Here is a 22,978-nt window from a genome sequence, read left to right as displayed (position 1 = left end):
GAAAATTTTAATAAAATAACATTAAAAAAATCCAGATTTAGCATATTATTATTGTGAATACTTGACATTTTTTTTTATATGAACTGAACAATTACAATTTTCCAATAAAAACATGCTGTCAAATCAAATATTCCTAATGCCTTACAGCCTTTCTTCTTGCAGCCATGCATTTGCTGGCATGGGTGACTAGTTAAAAAGCTTTGACATAATCACAGTTGCAAACCCTCAAAAATGTCCATCATGTCATTTTCTAAACCAATAGAAATGTTCTTTGACTTTGAAAGACGTACAGAAATTGTTCAATGTTCTATTTCCTGCACACTGCTGGTCAGCTGGCCTAAAGTCTGCTGCTACATTCTTTTTTGTTTTTTTTTTTCCAAAGAAAATCGGTATTGGCTGTTTTAAACATTTTTAATCTGGGCCAAAGTTTACAGCTACCAGTTACATGCATGAAGACAATTTTATCGTGCCGATAACTTGACTAAGTAATCGCCTGGATCATTTTTTTATGCTCATGTTTCTCTTTAAAGAATAGAACTACAACTAAAGCTCCTACTGCATTGAATGGACTGTTGTATTAGATTTTTGCCTAATTCTGTCAAAGTCAAAACGAAAATAAAAATTCTTAAAGCTGTAATATTTATTTTACCTTCTGTTTTTAAAGTGAGACTCTTTTTACCAGATTATTCTTTGTAAATATGTTATAAAAATTGCCTAACTTGCAATACTTTGGTCCCATTATTATTTTCTTTTGTCTTCCCTGAAGGTGGTGTCTCTCCTTGGCCAGGAAACTGGAGATAATTGTAGTCTTTCCTTTTCCCATCATCAATTTTCTTGCCCCACATCTGCTGTCATCACTCCATTCTAGTTGCTTTTTTGCACTTTCCGCTGACTGTGTGAAACCTAATATACATTATGCTTGTGTTTTTTTATGCTGTGGCCATTTTTATGATGTGCCGTGCTTACCTTTTGTCAGTTTTAGGTCTGTAAGCCTTTTTCATACTTGGAGTTTTTCAGTTGGTTCTAAGCTGAATAAAAATGAAATGCGTAATGTGTTTTTGCTCAAAGCAATACTAAGAGAAGTTAGTCTTGTAATTAGTAAATGTAGCTCTAATTGGGTTTTTATGTTGTTTAAACACATTGTCTTCATGCAGCATTAATGGGCTGTAGTGCCAAATTTTATTCTGCTTGGTTCTGCATTCCCACTTAGTTTATTTTTACCTTTAACTGCTGTTTCTTTGTTGCACGCTGGTAGCATTCTTGAACTTCAGCCCTGTTTGTTGTGTAATGTGCTCAGAATATGTCGATACCATGCAGAGGTGTATGTGTGAGTGTTAAAATCTGGATGTTGTGCGCAAAGAGCGCTTCTGGCGGTTCAACAGTTTTAACCCAACATAACGGCTTGGTTAGACACATGTTTAGTGTTTGTTTTGTGAGATGTTTTGATCAAGTTGGTTTAAGTATCAGGATGTTCAGAAACGAGCCAGGAACCACCAATAACAGCCAATAATAAACTGGAAGACTGGAGAAGAGAGACGTTCCTGCTCGAAAACTGACTGATGACTCATCTTAAATTTATAATTGACCACTTGGACAAGCCAAAATGCTATTGGAAAACATTTTCACTGTCTGAGGAGACAAAGATGAAAATAACTGGTCATAAAAATATAAACTCTTGTTGACACTTTCAGACCAAGAAGTACCTTGCTGTCAGGTCTGGTAGCATCATGGTAGCATCAACTGGTGCATCAAATAGAGGATGAATTAATGTAGCCTGAAGACTAGATTCTCCTTAAACCAACAAACAGATTTTCTGTTTTCTTCAAATGGTGGAAATCTCACCCAAATAGGACAACATAAAAAAAATCATTGGAACTGGTTTTGGAATAGATATTATTGGCTAATGTCAATTTCTGATCAAATTGTGCTGATAAATGATCAACTATTCTTAAAACCAAATCCCTACCTTGTTTCTGAGAATGGTCAAATATTCAGCCAGAGTCATGCAAAGATCTTTGTGATGGGAACTAAAAGTTTGTGTTTTTTACTAATGTAAACGTATCAAAACTATTACTGGTTTTTATGCCTTTTATATATTTGAGTCATTAGATCCACAATTAACTAAAACTTGTGTATCATTTCTTAATATATTTAGAGTTGTACATTTGGATAACCACACCCCCCTGAGACATTTTAACATTTGCTTCATTGAGTGCTTTTACAGTATGTTGTACTGTATGACCATAGCTAAGAATGTATAACACTGTCCATGTTTATTCCTACTTAATACATGAATCAACATGCAAATCAAACATCTGTCTCCTGCAATATCATGATAAAAATAAAAGACCTGCATGGTAGAAAATGACAGATTAGATAACCCTGAGAAGTTGAAAGAATATTGTAAATTATATCTGATGTATAGTCTTCCAGTTATGAGGACATCAGAAATGGATGCACGGATTATAGCTCCCTCTGCTGGTCAGATCGGATTTGCTATATCTTTGATTTCTCAAAGTCTTGTCGACGATGTGACCATGTTGACAGCTTGGAGTTGGCGCAGTCAGCAGGATACTCTGACTGGTTGGCTCTGAAATTTTCTAAAAGACACAAAGAGAGAAGATGGGAGGTGTCATAGACCGAGCACTGTGTGTCTCTCATGAAGAATCAATTGCATCGCTGTGTCTGAGTCCTCTGGAAGACTCCATGTTCATCCGACACACACAGCCACACATTGTCCCAGATATCAGCAGAACATGCAGTACACACACACATGCACACCCACCCATGCACGCACACACAGCCTGTATTAACAACTGCCTCTCCCTCCTATCCAGTGCAGCAAATCAGAACTGGTCTGCAATACTGTTACGCAGCACCATCTATTATTCAGTAAGGATTCAGCACTTCAGTCATGAAGCTTGATCAACAGCAAAATGAAGAGAAAGATTGAAAATTATCACATTTATTTATAGAATTCTTCCAAATGTCCCTTAATCTGTTTCATTCATACAATCTATGAGTCACATGTTGTGATTTACTTATTTTGCATATTATCACTGTTGAATCATGACAATCTTTCTGCACCTGCAACATAAATGGAACACACCGCTCTGCATACATTACTCCAATGCTCCCTTTAAAATAACAACATCAGCACTATGTTCTGTATATCATTTATTAGGTAATTTACTTCCAGGTAAGCAGATATGTGAGTGTGCTTAAGGACTTGGGATGCATATTTGTCCGAAAACCTGAGGGGAATTCTTATCTGAATTTCCTCCTGGTGGGACAAGTAAGTATATTTCTATTCCTATCTGGATGGGGAAGCTTCTTCTGAAGCTGCACAGAGGACTGATGTCACACTTTGCACTGCTTGTGAAAGATGGTGTGGGAATTTCCATGGAGAAATTTCCATGGAGAAAAACATATTTGGACATATTTTCAGTCATTGGGGGAGGAAGTGGAGGATTCTGCTGCATGGAGTGGTAGAAGTGAAATACAAACTGTTGTTGAATGTGTGTCTGCTCAGGTGAGCCATTTACATTTGCTGTCAGTGAAGTAGAGTTTTGGTGCAGAGCTTAAAACCTTGACTCTGGTGTTGTGTGTGCTTCGTGTCAGAAAAGAAATGCAGATTAGAGCAGGCAGCTCTGGCACTGTGTGGTCCACAGCACTGCAGGGTCATGAATGATTTAATGGCAGCAGAGGTGAGCTTCATCCTCCAGCTCTCTCCAGATGCTCACTGATGTACACGACACGAAGGAGAGGTGATTCAGATTCATGGCCAAACCAACTGTTGTATGAATGATAGTTTTGCCAATATTTTATGTGCATTGCTGTTGCATTTTGCCACGGTTCATCAGTTAACTTTGCTCATTCTTAGGTAGTACTTACCTCGCATCCCAAACTCATAAAAACTTTATAAAGTGAAACTCCTATTTTAAAGCAGTTCATTGCACATAGTGTTTCAACTTTATTTTGGAATTCACTTTCTAGCAAAATTAAAGTAATACAACCAATGAAGAAGGATGTTCAGAAAGTTTAGCCTTCTGCAAAGTTTGCCCATGCATATTTTCAGTATCAGCACTCATTTATTTATTTGCAGGACTTATTGCTCAGAGGCGATAAGGGCCTCATCTTCATTGTTGGCTCTGTTGTTTCTCAACAATATAATAGTGTGAGGTTTAAATCAGGATAGTTTGTTGGCCTATTAAGCACAGGAATAACATTGTAATTGAAGCAAATATTTGTTTTTTGGTATGTGTGTGAAAGCCCAGATGGAGAATGAAATCAGCTTCTCCATTAAATTTGTCAGCACAGGGAAGCATGAAGCTCTCAAATATTTCCTGATAAAAATGTGTTGAGATCTTCTGTACTTTCATCTGTAAGGAGGACTTTTGTTTTTAATTAAATATGAGAAGTCTAGCACAAAATGTGTGACATGTTGAAATTTAAATTAATTGTAACTTTTTATAGACTCTTTGCAACATAGCAATGATTTGAGTCAGTTTATTGTTTTAAGAATACCATAAAGTCAGCAGGATACTCTGACTGGTTGGCTCTGCACCAGTCAGAGTCAATATGGAAGTGACTGAACATAAAAAAAACAATTTTCATACTTGAACTTCAGCACCATGGACAGAGATGTTTTAGTACTTTTTGCCTCTGCAGTTTTTCTTTGTGTGCCCACTGTACTTGTGCAGACATTATGCATTATTTCAACCTAACATACTGCAATAAGTCAGAAAGCAAGATGATCTGATTTTACTGCCTGAAACAATACCTTTAAGACATTTATCAGTTATACACCAGACCTTCACTTTTACTGGGAAGACTTTACCATGGATAATTTTTTTGAGTTAAAACTTCAGCTTACTCTTTTTGATTCAACTAATCCTTATGTAATTTGTGTGCAGTAAAGAACAAACAAATTGTAAATAGTCTGCAAAATTCAAGAAAAGAACAAATAGACATTTCACAGATCTCTAGAAGTGATACCAATAAATCTGGAGGGCACTTTTTATTGTTATTTTTAGCAGCCATGAGTATATTATCTTTCTTTTATTTATTGTTATGGTTCTCAAAAGTTTTAGATATTTTTGTACATTAAATCACCATCATGTCACTGACTGAAGATTTATATCCATAGTAAAATGAAATGAATCAAATTGGGCAGTCTGGAGTATTTCCTAAAACTATTTTAAAAAGTTTAGATTATGAACTAAATCTAGTTCATAAATCTTTAATTTTTAAAGATGAATAAAAGCTTTGGCTAATTTCTTTCTTTTTTTTTTTTTTACATCTGTTACAAGTTAAGTTAAAGAACAGTATGCTTTGTTTTTTCTTACTTGCGCAAATTACAAGGGTGTTTTTTTGTTTGTTTTTTAAGCAGTGTTTAAAAAGTTGAAAGATTTATTTATTTTTTTAAAATCCTGATTTAATGTTTTCAGGACAGTGTTTACATCAGGGACAATGAGCAGTTGATATTTAGTTGACATTTATCTATACCAGTTAAAAAAAAGACCCAGCAATTTCAAATGTTATTAGCATTTATTGTACTTAGCAATTAAAAACTTGGCAAAGCAGATGTAAATTAAACATTTCTTCAGAACGAAAACAAACACTGGAAGGTCCAACACTTTTGATGCTGAGCACCACAAATGTTTCACAGTCAAGGTTAGAAAAATACAGAGAAAGCTGTGTTACAGCAGTAGAACAGTGTGGAGTAAATGTCTTATAGAAGGACACATCTGAAAGAGATTAATTGGAAAAGAGCAAGCCTAAGTACGTATTTGACATTAAAAGGCAACACAAAGACAAAGTGAGGATGGGAGTAAGAGTATAGTTGTGTGAAACAGATTGCAGAAGGTGTAAAGTGGTAGCCATGTTGTTTGGTACTTCCTCAGCTGCAGATTACTCTTTCATGCTCCATTTATTAAAAATGGCACCGAGTATTCCATCTAAGAGCAAAACTATTTTAAGGTTTTGCTTCTGGTTATTCAGTTTGTTTATGCTGAGACATATTTTTATAGTTGCTGAGGCAGCTGGGTTGAGAGAAAAACAACACTTCATTCAGCAACACTTAGGCAGGGTTTGTGCTCTTGTCTTTTTTCTGAAAATACTAAGCAGTAAAATTTAATGACCAACAGCTACGTCTCTAAACTGCTGGAAAATGTTGGTGAAGGTCTGGACTAGGACAGTTCACAAAAATGATGCTATCTTTTTATTTCAAATATGGCCACATTGAATATATGCTACAGACTACCTCAATTTCCTTTTGGGATTAATAAAGTTTTTCTATTCTATTCTATATATAACTTTGATCATCAATGAAGAAACAATTAGTTTATAAATTTATGACTAAATACAAATATTTGAAAATGAGAATCTGCTGAAGTTATAAAAACATTAAGTGGAATGGCCACATAAAACTGGATGGATGTCAAAACAGCACCTTTATAATCATCTTAGTTACATTGATAGTTTGGCTGAGATGCTACACCTTGCAAAAGCTGTTGGACATAATAGATATTATGATTTTAGTCATTATTGTAAGTAAATATTTTCCCAGTATTGTGCATTTTTCTGTACCATTACATAGTTGAGATTTCATATTTCTGGGAACTAGCATGACTTGACTGTATGTTGATTATTAAACAAAAGCAACATTATTTTTATTTTATCATCAGCAGAATCTTATAAAAACCACCTTGAACTGTTTTTTTAGGATGCTTTTTTCATCTTACTTTTCTCAGATATCCGTACTCTGCAGCTCACACCTTACTAATGATAAATTATTCAAATATGTAAGTAGTTTCCCACACATTGGGCCTCTGAATACAAACATGTTCTTTTACTGTGTTGAACAGTGCATCACCTTTTCACCTGCACTTTCTTTCTTCATCTTAACCCCTCTCGTGGACTACAGCTTCCATGACAACATTCATCTCATCGTGTCAAAACCTCACAGCTCTTTCCTCTCTTCTCTCTTTTTATTGATTCTCTCCACTACTCTACTTTTTGAGATGTTCACATTTTTTTCTCTCCTGCTTTTCTTTTCTGTTTAGCCATTGAGCTGACCCCATGTGTGCCCCCTTCGTATGTACTCAGCTTTGACAACCCCCATGAACCACTCTTGCTGCATCAAACAGGAACTCAAGTGCTCTCTTCCTGTTTGAGAGCTTTACAAGGGGTGAGGCACTCTTCGGTGGTCGGTATGCGTTTTTATTTGGAGCAAGAATACAAACTTTTTGAGGACAGACGAGTGTTTTTCTCAGACCCCAGGTGTGAAATATCCCCTCTTTTGTTTGAATATTGAGTAAAGGAAGTTAATTTAGCTGTAGGACAACAATAGAAGTTGAGAGCTTTCAGGTTTAAGGCCAGGAACAACAATTTTTATCTTGGCTTCAGTGTTATGTTTTCATGTCTTCCTAAACTTTACTGGGATTGGTTCTATCTCATCTTGTGATTAAGAGCACAAACTACTTTCCAACATTTCTTTTATAAATATTTTAAAGACATAAAAGCACCAGTAGAGCATCAAAAGCATATTTTCATTGTAAACTTAATCATGATTATCTTGATAATACCCATCAATACTAAACATTTGCAGTGTTTCAGCTTTTTATGCTTTTGTTTAATTTTAGTTGGAAGATTTTAACTGTTTGTGGTTTTGACTGAAAGAGACTCCACAGGATTTGTGCCTGCTGTCATTTTTATTTCACACGTGACATTGAAATGATTTTCAAATATCTGTCATATCTGTTATTCACTTTCTTAGACTTTCAACTGATTTTATTTCTAGATTGGAGTGAAACAGCTGTTTAATAACCAGATACATTATTTCAAATGTAAGGAAAATCCAAACTCTGTGTTGGCAAAATTCCCTTGAAAGTTTGTTGCAGTCGCAGCTTTTTTTGAACTTTGCAGTGACTTTAGGAGTTATAAAATGTAGCTGCTGTGACAGTCATTGGTCATAGTCGTATTGCTTAAAAAATGCAGATTTTCATTTTTGCCTTTCTCCCAAATTCATGGCTGAATAAGACATCGATTAATCTTGCTGCAGCAGCAGTGACCCACTCAGCTTCAGTGGATATAATTTACATAAACAATATTGTTTTAAATGACACTGTAGAACTTTATGTGCATATAAATCTTTTATTAGTCTTGACACATTTCTAACCAATAAAACTTGTTAAAGTTGGCGACATGTTCATGTATAAAATGATGCATTTTTAACCTTGATCAATTCTTTATTATAGAATTAACTCATTAAAAACACAAATCAAACAGAGTTTATTTACAATTTGTAGCAGAATATTAGCACAGACTAATTTTCTGGAGAAAAATCCTTAATGATGCAATGGCGTCTTGCAGCTTCGTCGCTGTTTGTTAGCAGGAATTTTTAGCTTCTTAAACATCAGAGAACAGTCAGTGACTGGAATTTAAGATGGAACAAATACCAAGCAAAAATGATAAACACAGAGCTACTACAAGGTGCAGTTCAATGTTATGGGATAAGATCTTTTGCAAAATAATAAATTAAAACTAATTGATCCCACAAACATTTGCGCTGTTTAATTCCTTCGTCTAGTTACGTTTTAATGCAATTTCACAAATGTTTCTCTTGATGCGCTTTCAGTCAAATACTTTTTTTTTGCCTTTTCTTCTCAGCTGAGTAGAGGTTTACCTCTGGGATGTTGTCTCTCGTCCTCGTGTTTTTATTTTTTCTTTCCATTTAGTGTTTGCCACCTGTCAGTGCATCCTATTAAAAATGTGTAAGAGAGAGAAAGACAGGGAGAGAGCAAAGAGATGAGAATGAAAAGAAGGGAAGGAGCTTAGGGATGCACTGTGGAAATATTGAGAAGAGGAGAGAGAGCTAAGCTGCAGAGAGGGCATAGTGACGTCACTGAGCAAACCTCACACTGATAAGGGCAACAAAAGGGGTAGTGATGACAGTCAGGGTGCCTTTGGGGCGCTATTTTTAGCTGCATTCAGCTCGGATTGCATTCACAGGAATTTTTTACAGTGTTTGCAAGTCATTTTTGAAAGTATGTGAAGGGCTGTATAAGTAAAAAGGTGAAAGTAAAGGTGCATCCAAGGGGGTGTGTGAAAATGTGGGCGTATGCATCCTACCTCCTGGCTTAGTGAGCACGTGTGTGCAGGTTTAAGCCACGTGTCGCCACTGCTGAGCACAGAGTTAGGAAAGAGCTGCAGAGCAGAGTTCAGTGTTTCAATGTTCAAACACAAATGAAATGAGTTTTTAATAGTTGCAGTTTTCAACAGAGATACTTATGCAAAAGGTCTGAACATTAGTAAAACAAATACTGTAAAGAAATTTAGTTGGTTTAAAAAAAAGAATCAAGACAATAATAATCATGCATAATTTAGAATGAGATTAAAATTACATCTCCTTCTCCTGTAAGGACTGGATTTTACATAAATACAGTTTTATGTAAAATCATGACTACTCTCAATCTATAAAATGTTTTTGCTTTTCTTTTTGCTTTTGGGGTTCTGGGTCTGCAGGAGCACAACAGCATATTGAAAGTTTTTTATTTCTCTATCACTGATCTTTGTTTCTCATTATGTTTCCAATAGAGCTGGAAATTTAAAATAAAAAATAAAGCAACAGTTCAATATTATTGGAGGAGTCATTGCTGTTTGTTCTATAATCATTTTTATACTAAATAAAAAAAAAAAATATTCAGGTAAGTCATTGAAAATAAATTTGTAATTTGTGCCCATGATGAGTGTATGTAAACGTCTGGTTGAAATTATCCCAAAACATTCTGCAGCCATAATTGTTGCCATGAGCCATTTGATTATAAATCAAATAATATAGATTTATTTGATTATAAGTCTATATTACGTACACCTTAAGAATTACAATCACGTCCTTTTGCTGAGTTTGATTTGTCACAAATCAAACTTAATGCATCTTGGAGCTGGAAATGATGCAAGACCTGAGTCGAGTACACTGAAGATGCAGATCAGAAAATTATTTGTTCACAAAGAGTATGACTTGGCCAAGAATATGAACCATTAAAAGTGGTAATAAATGGTTTACGTGGTGTTTTCTATACATTCATAGAAAATGCCATATTGGATACTTAACTCAGTGGGAGGCCTTATTTTCTTTTTGGGACTTTGGGAAAATCTGATTTTCATAAATTGTGCATCATTTTCACAATGGTATTTAGTGAATTGGTTCTAAGTTCACCTCAATGACCTTGGACAGTTTCAACTTGATGATGGCTCTAAATTTGTCCAATTATGTGAAATAGTAATTTGTCTAAGTATACAAGCGTGTTTTACTTGCTTAAAGAGCCTTTAGAAAGTCATAAAGAAAAACGGTTTCTTCTGAAGGATTTGACAGACTTAAAGGTTTGTCTCTGCACCTCACAGCTCAACTTCGGCCATTGTTGTTCTTTCCCTCGCAGAGAGCATTATGTTTCAGATTCAATTTTCCCTGAGTGGATCTAATGAAGGAGATTACACCTTTGTCTTAAGAGCAGTGAATCTATAACATTTTCTTGCATATTCATGTTACGCTTCTGCTGTGTTTGTAGAGACTCTCAAGACTGTTGGATAATTTAACTGCTTTGGATGAGGTACATTAAGAAGACTTAATATTGGAACATACTGTGTAAATCTGTTATCTGTGTTCATCAAAGGGTCTTAATTTACTTGTTTGTTGTCTAAAATAACCAGTACAGTCCTTCATGACTGCAGGCCTCTTAAAGTGGTGAGAAGAGTTTAGTTTTGGAAGAATCGGAAACGGGGATTCAACCTTATTTTAGAACAGTTTTCATATGTGTGCGTGTGTGTCTTTGTGCAGATGGCCTTGTTCCTGTGGGTGAATAACAATAATAGGTAAAAGAAACAAAGAGGCTTCGTGCATTTTACGTGCAGCGGTGATCGAGGAGGCATCCATCTTTGTGTCCCAAGAGGGGAGCAGAAGAAGGTGATAGAACGATTGTGATGGATGGTTACCAGACGCTCCTGCTCCGTTCTGCCCAGTGCTGAGCAAAGACCTACAGACAATTTCAGTTCATGCACACATGACCTCTTACAATATAACCCAGGAACTGTTATTTTACAATTTAAAGCAAATTGTAATACCTGCATCTACTTTTTTTTTTTTTTTTTTTTACATTTACTTTTAACTATCTGACCAAACCAGTAAGTCTTCCTGGCTTTATTTGGATTTAATTGATACCAAGTTTTCAGTAAGTGTAGCTTCTTTAATTCAGCTTTCTTTTGTACCAGCTCTCTAAGAAAAGATTGGTCTGTCTTGCAGTTAAATGCTTTATTGCATTCAGAAGCCAAAAAGAAACATACTTGTGCTAAATTTGGCTTGTAATTACCTTCAAGTCTGTTTGTGTTGATGTGATTTGAACTGGGAGCTCAGCTGCTCAGCTGAATTATGCTATGTGTGCATCTGACAGCCTCATCAAACTGTAGAGCACCACATTAAACCCTGCTTTCCAACACAATGTTATGTAAAACTGTAAAACACAATAGTCCAAAATAATGTCACTCGTGTTCTCGAGCTCGTACATCAGAGGTAGGTCTGAAACTGGCAGACCTGCTGGGTGTTCAAAATCAAAAATCAAATCAAATTTTATTTGTATAGCACATTTAAGCAGCAAGGCATTTCAAAGTGCTTTACATCATAAACACAAGAACACAAAGTCATGCAACATATAATAGACAATACATTGTTACATATTACATTTCAAAAACAATTCTAAACAGGTGTGTTTTTAATTGCGATTTAAAGGAAGTCAGGGTTTCTGCTGTCAACAACCCAGCAGGGAGAGCATCTGCACTGTTCATGGCTTTTGGAAGCCTTCCTTCATTCCTTGACTTTGGTTCTAAGTTTTGGCTTGAATTCATAAGAAAATACCTTTGAATAATAAATGGACTCAGTGGCCACACATCACTCTCAATTGAAATAATTGACTAAAAACATGGCCTTATCCTGTGTTTTTTAGTCATTCATTCAGAATATCTAATAGTAAATCTGTTCTGATAGCAAAATCTGCCTTTCTTGTTGCTCCATTAAATGGTAAATATTTCTGTAAACTAAAACAAATAAATTTGAGCAAAACTAAAATAGATTTCAATCAAGACTAACTACAACTAAATTGAAATCAGTCCTGCCTTTAGATTCTTTCTATAATTACATACATTTTATTGAAAGCAAAATCAGATCTGATTATTATTGTAAAATATGCATATTTAATTTTACAGTTGGAGACATGATGCTCCATATGTTGTCCTTCCACATGGGGCATCATTGTTCTGAAATACATTCTCTGTACTTGTTTTGCTTTGCTGTGAACCGTGACCTATTGTCTCCACTAAAGAAAGTAGTACAGCTGCTATTGCTTTTGGTTTAGTCGTAGCATGACTCTTTGGCCACACTTATTAAAAGCATGTAGCATTGGCAGGGGAGGGCTTGCGTGAGTGGTAGGTGGCATGTTGATGTGAGACTGGGTAATCCACCGGCTGCTCCTCTGTCTGTGCATGGCTCTGGGCTGGGCGCATACAATAGAGCAGACCTGAAAAGCACCATAATGAAGCACAGGCTGGAAGAAAAGGCATGTCTCTTTCCATTTCTCTGAGCGAAAAGAAAAGAGCAACATAAAAGAATAAAGGACAAGAAAGAAAGATGAAAATAAGCCTCTCAAATCCAGGTTTTTGGCTGTGCTGTCTCTTTGAGTTTATCTTTTTGCCATGCATATGTTTTATTATGGTAATGCAATGTTGGATAAAAATAGTCTGAGATGGCAGAGTAACGGTTTTCTGTGAAAAGAGGAGGGAAATTAGAGGGATTGCCACTGAGGCCTTTGAATGTCACTGATATAGAGTAGAAATTAATTTTAAAAGGGGTTTCCTCTTAATTCTCTTAGGTTTTTTTTAAAATATGACATATTTCTGAGAGCCTAATAAAATAACGTACTAACTGTGTCTTTTTGATTGAACTTGAAGATCTGCAGAAAATAGAGCCATCTGCTGTGTTCCTTGATCTTTATGATTCAGTTTCTCTAACAACACTTGTGCAGCAAACCTTATGATTGAAACAAAAGAACACCCTCTACTAACCCTCTGAGGTTAAATTTCACACAAGTGGACTAATTAGGTGACTTCTAAAGGTAATAGGATGTATTGGATGTTCAGGGTTATTGAGGTGAGAGTGGTAAGCAAATGTGCATGGTAAACTTTTCAAAGTGGAAAAAAAAGAAAACCTAAAGTGGCAGAGTGACAAAATGTGGAAACGTTCAAGTAATGTGAATAGTTTTGAAAGAGATTGTAATTTTTCAGGCTTCAGCCAGGGATCCAGAACCACTTTTAACTGAACCAGATCCTCCCAGACCCACACCCACCATCTCAGTGATCCACTGATAAGTACTCTCTGAGGTAGACAGAAAAAGCAGCAGCTAAAGATCAGAAGTGGGTGCAGTTTCACTTCACTGCAGAGAAGTTCAAAGCAGCTTCTCCGCCTGCGTGCTGTGATGTTAATCCGACCTCTGACTCAGGCTCGCAGGCAGAACAGGAAAAAACAGGGTGAATTCAGAAGGAGTGAACAAAATATCAGAATCATTTCTCTAAGTAAAGAGGTTTAATGGAGATATTAACTTTCTGCTCAGCTACAGGTTCCACTGATTTAAATCCAGTTCAAGCATCAGCAGTAGCCATTTGGACACTTGCATGAATAGCTACTTTAACCATTTAATGTGGGATTTATTTCAATGTGTGGACCCAGATAGCAGAGCCTTAAGAAGAAGTTGAGAGGTGATGGGTAGAGGTGACTGCGCCGTCCTTTCCTTTCCTGCCACCTGCTGGTTCCACCTGTGCCCTCGCCACATCCGTTCTTGTGTTCAGACGCTGACAGCCACTTGAAATTATTCAGGCTGATTAAAGGAGCTCTCTCTCTTTTGCTTTCACCATGGGCTTTACTTCTCACAGTTTAACAGATGAAGAACTGTGTGCTCGCACTCCTCCACACTTTAGCAAAAGGGAAAGTCTCTCATATTCTCTAAAGTTTAATTTGTGCTGTGGAGCTATAAAATGTAAAGCAGCCATTTTTACATTGCACACAATTTTCTAGAAATTAATTGTGAAATTGTTGTACAGACTTTATTTCTGTGCATTTAAAACAAGAATTTGTGTCAAATTAATGACATCATGTACTTCCAAACACAGCATTAATATTTTATAGTTATGCCACTGGCAGAGTTTCCCCCATTTTTACATGCACATGCAGCTTTTGATGCTTAGCCATGCTCTATTTGACACACATCTATTTTGAGCCTTTTTTTAGATGAGAACCAAATAAATCCAGGTTCTTCAGGCTCTCCATCACCTGCCGCCTCTCTGAAGAGGCTTTCTTGGTAGAGGTTTTTCTTCTCCTCATGACTTGAATTATTTAGTGGTGTCCATTTAGCTTAGATACTGTGTCAGCCTTTCACAGGGAACCAGGGCCAGTTTGACATGTGACATTAAGAACTTGATTACTCAGTGTTGATTCTGCACTTGAATGTAATGGACAGGAAGGGGAATTATCAGGGGACAAGCAGATGGTCTGTGAGAATAAGACACACTGGACTCCTGGAGATATTTAAGGTGTTCCATGTTCTTGGTCATTTGTTTGCAAACGTTTTCTAAGTTGTTTGAATGTCAGACTTGTTTCAGCGAATTTCAATATAAGAGAGATGTTGAAATATGAAGCACAAAAGTTTTAAAGCTCAAAGAAAGGATGGGTGACTGAAGCTTATTAAATGAGTATGATGTCTCTAACTGGAGCATCTCTACTGTGAATATTCTGTGGATATTAAATGAAAGTAAATTCTGCCATTGTGATCTTCAGCTGGTATTTCTTGACATCCTTATTGATCTTTACCAATGTGAATTATAGAAAGAGTTTTCTTCTAAGCTTGTCTTTAAATTTATTCTTGCATTTTAAATTTTTTGTCATTTAAAACTACATGCTTGACGTCAAAATCCCCAAACTCTCCCAGAAAAAAAAGGTAGCTAACAATGAGTAATGTTTCATCAGTGATGTGAGATTGATTGATTAAAAAAGGTGTTTTTCACGCCCATCTGACCTTTAGTCTTTTGGCTTTTCACTCCTTTCTTCACTTTTATACTCGGTGCTGTCAGCAACTTTACTGTTAATGACAAGCTGCTGGAATATTTAACACAAAAGTGATTTCACTACACAGATGATCAAGCAGAATGATCATTCATTTGTCCTGCAGCATTCTTAAAAACTAAGTGCCATAAAGCTGCTGACTGGTTTAATGTTAGTTGTCGAGAGAATTGCCTTATTCTCTAATCCTTTTCACCCAAAGCGTAACGATCGGAGTCCCCGTTTGTCTGTTCACCATCCCCAGGCCCTCTGACGCTCCAGGGCAAATGGCTTGTTAGACTTATCAGCACCTCTCTCCCCCCGGTGCTTCAGTCTGCCTCCCCCTTTCCTCCTCTTCGTCTTCATCCCATACTCCTTCCCTTGCCCCACTCTCCCTGTCATCACAAACCGTCTGCTACTTAATCCAATTATTCCTATAAGCTGATACGCTCTGTAGCTTACCACAAACTCTGCGGGTGACGCCCCTGTTCTTCACATCCGTACAGCAACCCACAAACGCGGACGTATTAACACAAACAACACAATTCAGTTTCCAGCAACACTGCTTCAGGTATCCTAGAAAACTAAGCCCAATGCTAAATCAACAATTGATCAGAAACTCTAGAAAGATAAAAAGCATCCAGTATGAGTTTTATGGCCATTTGTTGATGCAGTTTAATCACCCCACTATGCTGGTTTATTACTGAGACACAGGCCTCTGCTGTCATCGTCTGATTCACTGTACCCTTGAGTGGACTCCATTTATTTTAGTGTCTGTTTTTTTGCAGTCTTTATTATTTTACGAGGATCTGTATTCACATGCCTGCATCGTAATACGGGAGGCTGTGTGCTGTCAGTGAAATCTTGCTTCTTCCATCTCTGCCTTCAGTCGTTGGGCGAGAGGCAGCGCTTAGCCTGAATGGGTCTGCACTTAATCAAAGTACCGTGGCTCAGTAAATTGGTTATTGTGTTTTCAAAGTGTTGCAATAAATAAACATTATTTTTTTGTTTTAGCGCTGCAACTGAAACAGCTGATCGTAAAACACTCATGGATAGACGGTGCTATGCTGGTTCAGGACCAGAACCGCATTGTGTTTAAGAGAACACATTTTGTGTTCACATTCAGGGCAACATACTCCCTCTTCCTCAGATTGTGGAGTGCTGCAACATCTCCTACAATACATATTCTGATGCCTCAAAGCTTTATATTCCTGTTGAATCACTTGGCCATAGTTCTTCACAGTCACCAACTAATCCTGTCCATAATAGCAACTGAATTGATGCCCTTAAATTAGGACTGAAAACATCGTTTTCTGCAGCTTAAATATAAAAAAATTTAATTATCAGCTTATTTTTATAACTTAGAGCTGTCTTAACTGTTCTTTATTCACTTTAACATTTCTCTTTTTACTACGGTGTTGCTGTTACTCTTCTACTTTTATACTACAATGTAATTTTCATTTCTTCTGTTCCTGTATTTTTCTCTGTAACATGTTGAATTACCTTGTGAATGGACGTCTCATACGAATGGACTTACCATGTTTATGGTCATCGAATGTGAAGCTATGTAACATCACCTTCCATGGTCATGGTTTGTAACCTCCGGCTATCGCACTTGGTCAACAGCTAAAGTGCTAAATGGTCGATGCTTTGACAGCTTGCATCATAGAAACACAGTGTATACTGTAAAACTGCGTGCGCATAGTAAATGGAAAATGTGTCATAGCAGCCGTGACAGGATAATTAATCCCCAGATTCTGCAATTTCACCCCCTTCCTCAAATCTTGACAAGTATTTCTGTCGCAGAGGGGGCAGCGGGCGTCACAAAAGGAGCTGTGTTCGGTTGTTTTTGGTGCTGACACAACAACAGTTGAGAGTAACAGATGGAGCTGGTGGTGTGTGTGTGTGTGTGAGCACCACCAGCTCACACACAGAGCTGGTGTTTCAGGGTGACCGGTACTGGAGCTGGCTGCAGTTTGATCCGAATCACAGAGAAGGGAGTTGGTGCAGACTTTCCTGTTTGTCTGTCTGGAGGAAGAAGTGGGAGATGCAGGAGTGAAATACTGATAAATCTTGGGTGATCTTTGTTGGGTGGGTGTGTGAGAGAGCATTGTTTTGTTTTCACGCTTGAACACTGGCACATTTTTAAACCCATGCAGAGTTTTCTCAGTAAAATCTACTATCTACTATCTACTTTCTATCTAAAATCTACATACCAAGTACAAATATTCATACTTTGCACGAAAGGTTTTGAGCTGAGCAGCAGAGTAAGAAAATGTGGTTTGTACCCATGAAAAACTTGCTCAGTTCTTTCTGCCAAGTGCCAAAAACCTCCAGGTGGAGACTGTGATGATGTGGGGCAGCGTCTTCCCACACTGGAAAAAGACTCTTCATCATCATAGGAAATCTCAATGCATTGAAATATCCTGTTTAAATTCTGGAATCAGTTGCAGTGTCATATTTTGACTCTTACTCCAAGATGAAAATGTGCCCTTATTTTATGGTTTATCAAAATACAACCTCCAGAATCTAAGAGCAGCTAGAATGACTCCCCTGTTGTCTGGATCTCAACGCCATTGGGATCAGCTTGAGCGTTTATTGGTAACGATGACCAACACAAACATGTGTTGGCTGACATGTTGGCATGCTACCCTGCAGCATTGTGCAACCAAGCTGGTGACAGTACTGCAGGCATTTCTTCATACATTATAGGAAGTATCATAGATCAACAAAGTTACTGCCTCTGTCTGTAATACACCCAGTATTACAGAAAGCTTCATTTTACATATTTTTTAACATTGCTGCACTTCCTCTGACTTCACTCTGACATTTTTAATTGAAATTTTATTGATATTAAACAATTTTAGCTGTTTTCCAGATTTTCTACAGCACTGGCTGTAAATTCACCTTAATGACGGTCGTCTGAAAAAAAAAACCCTTGCTTTGAAACATTTCTATTTATGAGTTCGTCATTTGGTGTCTGTATGTTCCCTTTCCATGATGTGACAATGTTATTTTCTATGTGTTGCAGTTTTTGCTGCACACAACTAGTTGTTTGTTTCTTTGTGAAAATTTGAGGTAAGTACACTATATTGACGTCTGAATGTTGCAAAGTTTGTAAAAGGGAATCCTAGTTCACCCCGATGTGACACTGCTGAAGAAAAACAAACACATTCTTGTCCATTATCATGATCATAATGTCCTCGTGTCCATTCCGCCCATCTTAAGCTACCATGTTTCCACCAGGGGTTCTTATTTTAGACGGATGGCAGTAATGATGGGGTTGGACAGGGTTGGGAAGGTTTGTTTTTCCTGCTCTTTAGCTCGTTCTTCCTCTTGATTTTTGCTGTTTCTGTTTTAATTTTCACCTGTTCCTCTGAATCTGCTCCACCATCTAACATTGCTCTCTGTCCACTCTGCTGCTGCTGCCGCTTTCTCCTCTTCTTTCTTTTCTTTCTCCTCATTGCTGCTGCTCCCTGTTGCAATTAACTGGGCTCTGTCTCTATGTCGTGTGTCCTTTTAGGCCCACGCCGTGCATCGCTGGCTAATCGATCAGGACAGTAGTGTGAGCTCTGAGATGCCGGATGGCCAAGGAGTATGGCACTATGATGATGAAGTAAATACCAGCAACACGTATCTCTGGATTTTCCTGTCTCTTTCTATGTATTTTATATATATATTCATATATTAAGTATCTATAATCACCCTGTCACTTGTAGTTTGTGTCACTTTTGCTGTTGTTGTTGTTTTGTATCTTTATTATCTCGTTTTTGTTGTGTTTTGTTTCTGGTATTGTAGTTCTGGTTCCTTTAAATTTCTAGTGTTGCTGTTGTGCTGTGAGCTGATTCAGTCAGGTGTCGTTGGATCAGGCTGGACCTTTTTCTTTGTTCCCGTCCTTGCTTGAAATTTCATACTAACTCGCTGAGTTTTAAGTTTAATTTAATTATTTTTTTGGTTTGTATGTTTTCTTTCTTTTTCTGTTTCACATAATTACACATTAGTGTCTATTTGTATATTGTAAATATCTATTTTGATGTCTTTGATTTTTCTCAAAATGGACGAGCATATTGCAAGGAAAAAGTCCACGGGTAAAATATACTCCAACCTAGGTATAGTTTTTAGATGCAAGTGTTGCCTATGTCTGTAACATGCAGTTATTATTTAGTGTAAGACTACAGTTGAAGTATATTTCCTGTGGGTTCTTCTGATTTACAAAATATGCTTGTGTCATTCTGTGTTTGTGTTTAGGGTTAAGTCACAGCTTAGAGTGTTTGTGGGAAAGAGAGAGAGTGAAAGGTTGTGTTTGTGAGATGATTATTTTATCAGTGAGTGTGTGTGCATGCTTTGTTTCCTTCCTGCATGCTTTATCTCTGTTTATTAGCACAAAGTTTGATTTGCACGCCCGTCTGTATTTCTGTCTGTGCTGCAGTCTGTGTCTGTTTAGTGACGTCCTTGTGGAGTGATGTTGATGCCTGCCTTTGCTTGTGCCTTTGATGTGTCGGTGTTGTGTATTGTGGCCGTGCGTACTTCCCATGAACCTGTCACATGCTGTGCCTGTGTTTTGTCGGGTTTTATCTGTTTAAACAGTCTGGGATGGGTTGACCGAAGTGTTTTTATTGCACATGTACAATAGATGATCTTGAATCCAGCATCAATTGTTGGAGGAGAGATCATCTAAGTCCAATAAAGCTCCCAGGGAAACTTGTCCCAGATGACTCTTGCCCCCATGATTTCCCTTCAGATCCCAGCTCCTCCCTTTGCTCTCAAGCCAAATTCCTAAGCCTTATCTCCTGATCTCCATATTGCTCCCAATCACTCTGGAGCATCATTGGGTTTGTCTTTAGCACAGCTTTTGGAAGAGCAGAGAAAGCTTAAAAGTGGGTGAAGATGATGAGGGGAACAGATTTAGCACAGAATGGATACAATTGGAAGGAAAGTGAGAGTGTAAACCATCTTCCAAAAGCCCCGAACGTACTTTACAACAATATGGAGTCTTTCCCCTGGATGCCTTTGAATGCCAATGCACTGAACAATTGATTTTGTTTTGAATTCAGTTTTATCTTCTGTATGAGTGCTTGAAAGATGATATTTCTACTTTTTCATTTTTCTTTCACCTGCCAGAACTGCAAATATGCATATCATCCTTTAATAACAGGGCTATAGCATAATTTACATGACAGTTTGCTGTTGTGACATTTTGGAGAGGGCTAAATGAATACTGGAAGGCAGAGGAGACTTGCAAACATCATGTTTGTGCCCAGAATACAGAGAGGGACAGAAAAGGTGACACAGTCCCAAAGAGCCCAGCCGCACTTGCTTGACTTTTTCAGTCCTAGCAAACAGTGAAGCCCGGAGATCCTTCAGTCTGCAGGTTTTTGCATTATATTTGCATTATATCAGACAAATAACAACATGTAAAGTGTATTTTTCTCAAGAGATAGAAATCTGAACAATACAACGCACAATGTTTTTAAATTTTATTTTATTTTCGTTTCTTTTTTATTTTAGGTTAGTTTTGGGTCAAGAACTATTGACAAATATAGTCTTTAGTTTTTGAGCTCAAAAACTAAAAACTATATTTCTCATAAACTATAGTTCTCATAAATTTAGAAATGTCACAAATTATGCTGAATTTAGCAACTTAAAACAACTAGCAATAAAAATGCTAGGCTTGTTGGATACAGAACTCCATTAGCTTATTCTAACTGTCTAGACTTTCACAATTCAAATTATTTTATTTATGTTGCACCACTTCACAACAAATTTCATAACATCAAACTTTCGTCTGCAATGCCAAATATTTACATGTCTGATGAAGCCCAACTGGTTCAGGTTGGTCACTGACTTTGCCACATGCTGAGCAAGTTCATGACGAAAGTGGGAAGGAGCAATCCTAATTTAACAGGAACAAACTCCCAGCAGAGCCCGGCTTGGTGAGAGGAGCCATCTGACTGTTTTGGAAACACAGAGCAGATATAGAAAAAATCACTGTCTACATTAGTTAACAAACAGTTAATAGCAGTTGTTTTTCCTTTAGTGGCTTCATCCAGGAGAGAAACAAAGAAACGCAAACCTTAGTGTTACTATAAACGAGTCAAAATGATGACTGCATCAGTTGACCCGATCAGCTGATTATGAGTCCAAAACAACCACAGGAACGCTCTCATCTTTGGTCCTATTGCAGGCATTTGCAAAATCCAAATGTCTCATTGAGTTTAGATGGAGTTCAAGTAGAATGAGGACTTGCAGCTGCTGAAACAAATGTATGCAGATCGAAGCCTGGAGGAATGTTATCAGCACTTGGCTTGATAACATGGAAGTTAAATTCAGCTGAGACAATCGTGCCAGTATTTAAAAAGGTGGATGGTTAATAGCAGCTTAATATAGGTGTATACCACCGACTTATACATTTTAAAGTCAGTTTTAAATGACTTAAGTCAGCTGAACTGAGGGATGTGGAGGGGAGAAGGAAGAGTTTGTCTGCAGCCATCCATAATTCTGGGAATTTAATTACTTTTCATATGACTGACTTTGAAAAATAATCACGATCCCTTGGAAGAGGTTTAAGCAACAATTATCCAGACATAAACAATATATACAGACACTCATTTTCTTACCATTGCGTGTCATGCAGGATTTTACTTATAAGTACAAAGTTCTGTTCATGCTGAATATACGTAAATGAATTTACTCCTGTTCAAGAGAAGGACTTATAATTTCACTTCATTAGTTTGCACGCATTCACCTATCATTAATTAATTATTCAAGAACTCAAAAATCCATAAAGGTCACTTATGTCATCTGACTTTTGTCACATTATACATACATATATATACAATGTTTTTATGCACGTTTCCTTTTTTGATTGTAGGTTGCTCAAAATGTCTGCAAATTGCCTTAATTTTTTCAAATAAGAAATTAAAGAATTTGATCAGGATGAAATGCAAAACAAAATTGTGGTTTTGAGGCACTTGTAAATAAAAGGTTAGGAATTTTTTTTGGATCAGCATTGATCATTGAGAATGTTTTAGAGATTTTGTGCTCTATCTTCCTTTATCTTGTGTCTGGATGGTGACACCTGGGGAGCAGGCCGCACACGCACGGCACTGCAGTGGCTTTTAGCTTTGACCTCCAGCTTAACAGGAGACCTCCGGCTTTTGGTGGAAAATGTTTGGGTTCTGTTTAATAAAGGTTTGACAAAATTAAAAGTATGACTAACATAACTTCATTTCAGATTTAAAAAGCAACAATTGTCTTTATTTACAGATCCTCATCATTGTCAAATAGTGTTTTATATCACCACAACAAGACACAGTTGAAGTTTCTCCATAGAGCAGCCTATTTAAATTCAAAGTTCTTAGAAATCACAAACGACACTAACATGCGTATTTGAGTATAATGTTGCACACAGAATTACTTTGACTAGACTTTAATTGCCAAACTGTTTTTTTTTTCTTTTTTCATGTGCTAGCTTTAGAGAGAAATATTTAAATGAATCACAACTATAGGAAATATTGTAGTTTATCTTAAAAAAATTCTGAAATTGGCCCATTCTTTACAAAATTATAACCACTTTTTGGTGAACTGATTGATGTAGAGTTTTTTTCTTCCCGGTAGAGCAAAGAGTTGATTAAAGAGCTCCACCGATTGTCCAGGAAGAGCTGGAGAAATATGACAGTGTCTGAAAACCAGTCCAAAGGATCTTTAAGATTTGCTACTATTGATTCAGTTTGAAACTGAAAATATCAATTGTGATCCCAAACTTAAATCTAAAATCCCATGATAAAACCAGGCATTCTGAAGTAACAAAACAAGTTTTGATTAAACCATCTTTGAACT

The 22,978-nt window shown here is 37.0% G+C and overlaps 1 protein-coding gene across 6 annotated transcripts in view; it reads left to right on the top strand.

Annotated features, from left to right (window-relative positions):
- Positions 1-22,978, top strand: part of ank1a (ankyrin 1, erythrocytic a) — a 97,092-nt gene that overhangs the window by 14,900 nt on the left and 59,214 nt on the right. For 5 of the 6 annotated variants that reach the window (XM_055049087.1, XM_055049085.1, XM_055049084.1 and 2 more), the window contains exon 2: positions 18,663-18,755. The exons of the other annotated variant lie outside the window; for it this stretch is intronic. In XM_055049087.1, the coding sequence (XP_054905062.1) occupies positions 18,663-18,755 (93 nt within the window). The remainder of the gene's footprint in view (positions 1-18,662; positions 18,756-22,978) is intronic. 6 annotated transcript variants of the gene reach the window in all.

Source organism: Poeciliopsis prolifica, unplaced genomic scaffold (genome assembly GCF_027474105.1).
Source record: "Poeciliopsis prolifica strain line A6 unplaced genomic scaffold, Auburn_PproV2 SCAFFOLD028, whole genome shotgun sequence".
In the NCBI taxonomy this organism is placed as follows: domain Eukaryota; kingdom Metazoa; phylum Chordata; class Actinopteri; order Cyprinodontiformes; family Poeciliidae; genus Poeciliopsis; species Poeciliopsis prolifica.
The sequence above is the reverse complement of the archived record's forward strand: the minus strand, read 5'-3'. Positions and strand labels throughout refer to the sequence as shown.